This window comes from Parasteatoda tepidariorum, chromosome 6 (assembly GCF_043381705.1).
Source record: "Parasteatoda tepidariorum isolate YZ-2023 chromosome 6, CAS_Ptep_4.0, whole genome shotgun sequence".
Lineage (NCBI taxonomy): Eukaryota > Metazoa > Arthropoda > Arachnida > Araneae > Theridiidae > Parasteatoda > Parasteatoda tepidariorum.
In genome coordinates, this window is record NC_092209.1 from 27564151 (window position 1) to 27568510 (window position 4360).

Genomic DNA, 4360 nt, shown 5'->3' on the forward strand with positions numbered 1-4360 from the left:
TAATACAGTTTACGCAAACTTGATTTTCACAATTTTTACACTCTGAACTTCTATGCTCACCGGCACAAAAATAACAAGACAACTTATTTCTGCATTCCATAGATCTATGATTATAGCCGAGGCATGAAAAACACCTATTAATAACTACGAAATCTTCAACACTACACATGTTCCACATAATTTTCAAAGATCCCAAGGTAATCATATTTTTCCGAGCTTTTGGATGCACCTCCACAATAACAGATCGAGCATGTTGGAATTTTTTCAAAACAAAACGAATCCTTGACTCGTTCCAATGTTCATCAGAATCAAAAACTTCTGGGTTCTGCTCACGAATAATCTCTAATATTTGTGAATTTTCTATATCATTTGGTACATTTTTAATTAACAACGTAGGATTCTTTCGCTTAGGAAAAGTTGGCTTCAAAATTTCCGAATTTGTTTCAATGCTCGTTAATAATTTATTTCTGTCAGCTTCAGAAGCACAATTAACTAAAATTTTATCTTCAGAAACACTTTTAACTTGCTTAATTCCTATTTTATCTTTTTTAGGGTCTATCTGTGCTTTAAAAAGTTTCTTAACTTCCTCCGACTTACAATTTTCAGCCGATATTAAAAGAGCACAATTTGATGAATTCCCCTTACTCTGTTTACTAACAACCGATGACGACGCCACTACTTCGCTGTATAACTTTTTTTGAACATAACTCGCAACATTTTCTTTGCAAACTTCACGATAAACAACAGACTTTATTTTCTCAAATTGTCTTGTAACAAGAAATTTCAACTCACCCAACGCTTTCCTAGCATCTTCACGCATTTGTTGATTCATATTGCATTTAGAGAGAAGGGCATTTTCTACAATATTAGAATACGTTTCAAGAGAGGAGTAAAACGCATCATCCTCACAGTCTGCCATCTTGCTCCCCAGTTTCCACAAGAAATGTCAAAACGTAAGTACTTCGCTTCACTAATGCAAGAATGTCGCCATGTTGGATTGGCGCATTTGCAAATTGAAGTACTAAAGTCAAGGAAAAACCAATATCACTTCACGCACGTTAATAAAGCTGTAGAAAAGGGCTAAAAACAATTTAAAACAAATTTAGACTGAAATTAACATAAAAATATTATTATTTTGAAAAATAAACAAAGCAGCTCAAAAGAACACGTCAAACATTCCCAATCTTTGGTTTAAAGTGTTAAATTAATTGGTAGTATAAATCATGATCCTATCTGTTATTAAAAAATAATATTTTTTTTGTAGCCGAAATTTCTTTTTACTGTTCTGAACATAGGGATTCGTTTCCATTTTAGATGAATGAAACAGTCCTTAAGATTCCAAAAACTTATTAGCAGAATATTCCAGAAAACACAGCTGTTTCAAGTTCTCAATATAAGTTCAAATATTAGTGTGGCACCCAGGCTTTACTAACTCAGGTCAGTGTACTACTACAGTCTAGGGCAGACTACGGCACTCTACTTCTCTGTGAGGCACACTCCTATTTGTACAAGATTGGCGATAAACCCCGGTATTTTCGACGCTATTCTAGACAAAAATGGAACCAAGTGCCGTCAAGACGGTAAAATTGCCAAGTCTGCAAAAATGCCGCCAAACCGAGTCTTCCATAAGAAATACATTAGGCGTTATTTTCCTTCTAAATTGCGTTAGAATTCTGTGACTTTCTTGCAAATTTTCTAATTAAACTCTTTATTTAGGGTCCATCTAAGTTATTTAGCCTCATGTCAAAACAAAAAATTCATGAAATTATATACATATTTACGAATTCGTAACAATACGTTACGCTTAAAAGCTGTATTGTGACACAAAAAATTGTTTTGTTGCTGACTTAACACGAAGTTATGATGAGTATTTTAAATCATATGACTACATTTATACAAGTTTTTAAATGAAGTTTAAAATGCCAACGTCATTGAATTAAGTTGAGTTCTGGCTTGTTGTAAGATGTTATTAAAACTAAAAACTTACTGAAGTAGGGTGACGACTCGTATTGAATCTTGAAACCTCTTCCCGATCCCATGAAATCTGTCTGGAACTGAAGTCGTATCTCATTTTCCCCTCTACTCGAAAGAATGGGCTTTGGTAATTCATAACCACAGAAAACACCCATAACAGATCTCTTGTCTTTTCCGTACACAGCGAGCTGGTCTTGAGAGCAACCCCTTGATGGGTCAATATCGAAATCTAAAAATTTCAGTTTTATCCTCTGTAAAGAATAAATAAAAGTTTATTTGTTCCTTTTTTTTTCTTGTTGAGACATGGTTTGTACAATTCGGTAGAACTTGATTAAAAACTCATTCGCTTTAAAAGTATAAAAATTGAAAATAACAGTCGACATGTTTCAAGCACTCACAACCAGGTGACCGTTTTCAAGTCTTGACGTGAATGAAAAGAAGCAAAAGTGATTAAAATTAGAACGAAAAGTTGCGAACGGAAAATGGAGAAAAATTTTATCATTCTCATGAATGATAAAATTTTTCATGACGTCATTTCATGACGTGAATGAGAATTCACGTCTGGCAAGTCTTAAAAAAATGAGCGCCTGTTTTTGAACGCTTGAAACATGTCGTTTGTTATTGACTATTTATATATTTTTTGAAGCGTACAGAGTTTTTAATTAAGTAATATCTTACAGCTTCAGTTTCCTGGGATTATTTATCTAACGGTAGAAATTAAATCTAGAGCCTGAGTTTAAACTAATCAACATATGCCAGTCGAAATAAGTGCTGTAAATTTGAATCATCTTACAGGCAAGAATTATCACGCAACAATATTAGTTATTATAATTAAAGACAGTTTCAGTTGAACCAGCAATTACAGGTGTTTAATAACTTACAGGTGTTTAATAAATTAGACTCTAAAAATAGTTAACTTCCAGAAAAAAGTTATGGGTAATCTATAGATCATAGAACCATTGCACAGCATTTTGCCATATCATACAATTCAGGTCATTAAGAAAAAACAATCCTTAAAATGTGAAATTTTCAGTTCGCTATTAAAATGGACTATTTTTGAAAGATGTTTCACTCATACTCTTACAAGGAATTCTGAGGGACACTAGAATAATTATGTTGAGATAGAATTTCTTAGTATTTTTTTAATATTTTTCACACCCTTTTAAAGTTTGACTTAAATAATTTAATCCAGTCAAATCATCTTGAAAATACATGGTTAATTACAAAATTTACAATACTTTCAATTCTTTCATGTTTTGTCTGGGTTGGCACAGTGATTAAAAATATGAATTTTCCAATTACCTGCCACTGCCGCCCACGCACGAAGCCATCTTGAAAAAATCGTTACATTTTTGAGAGTTTTCCCTCTTTTTTTCTTTCTTCTAATTTTTTCTAAAGTATTACTCAATAAAAAATTTGTTACTTGTTTTTTTACCAGTTCAAGATTTTAAATTTTGCGACAAATATAAAGCTTGTATCTATGTTACTTCCTAAGTTAGAGGTCTTTGAATTTGAAATATATAAAAAATAAAATAATAGATTTTCAATTTGTTATTGTTCAATATCGATTAAAAAGTTAAATCTGTGGCAAAGTCCAGTACAATGATAATTAGATGACCTTATGATTTTTATTACAGGTAGTGGAATAATTGATGGAAGGCTCACTCGATGGACTCTTGTGATAATAAATTTTCCAAGTATTTGTTCACCAAGTATTGCATAGTACAACCATTCTTTGAACAGCAAGGTCATTCCCACTCCAGCCACGCTTTTCGCTGAACATATTAGTGGACAAGGCCTGATAATCCCTTTGTAATTATTTAAACCTATAAATTATCTCAATAACACATAAACAAAATCAGTAGCAACTGCGGGCGACGCTTTGTTCCTATCTTACAACATTTTGTAAAATTCAACGATTGTCACTGTCTTTAAAATTATTTTTTGGAATCATTGTTGTCCTGTACAATCTGAAAATGCTATTTGCAGGTCAGCGAGCGAGTTTTGTTCAATCTGCAAGGATTCATGGAGGCAAGAGTTCTCATCATTTTTTGAGTTTATTGACCTTAGAGGTCTGGAACAATTCAATCCAATTGTTAATAAATTTTCTAAAATCATCAACGCTGTAATAAGTCATTACCGTCCCTGATTAAATTATTTGACGCAATATAAGATTCTATGTAAAATCTTAACTATCATGTGTTACTATACAGCTTTATTCCTTATTCTTTATTATTTATTATATATATATATATATATATTTAGTATTGCTAAGTAAATAATGTATGGAATGACATTATAAAACTATTGTTCTATGTTTTACTGCTTCACAGCAATGCAGAAAATTAAGTAAAATTATATCGCCAAATTATTCTACTACCATCCA

At 32.0% G+C, this 4360-nt stretch overlaps 1 protein-coding gene across 1 annotated transcript in view; it reads right to left on the minus strand.

The window, feature by feature from the left end:
* LOC107436856 (chymotrypsin B-like) overlaps window positions 1-2225 on the minus strand; it is a gene marked incomplete at its 5' end in the record, with an annotated part of 18350 nt that extends 16125 nt beyond the window's left edge. The window contains 1 exon segment of the mRNA XM_071182137.1: window positions 1988-2225. Within this exon segment, the coding sequence (XP_071038238.1) occupies window positions 1988-2225 (238 nt within the window).
* Window positions 2226-4360: the final 2135 nt, after the last annotated feature.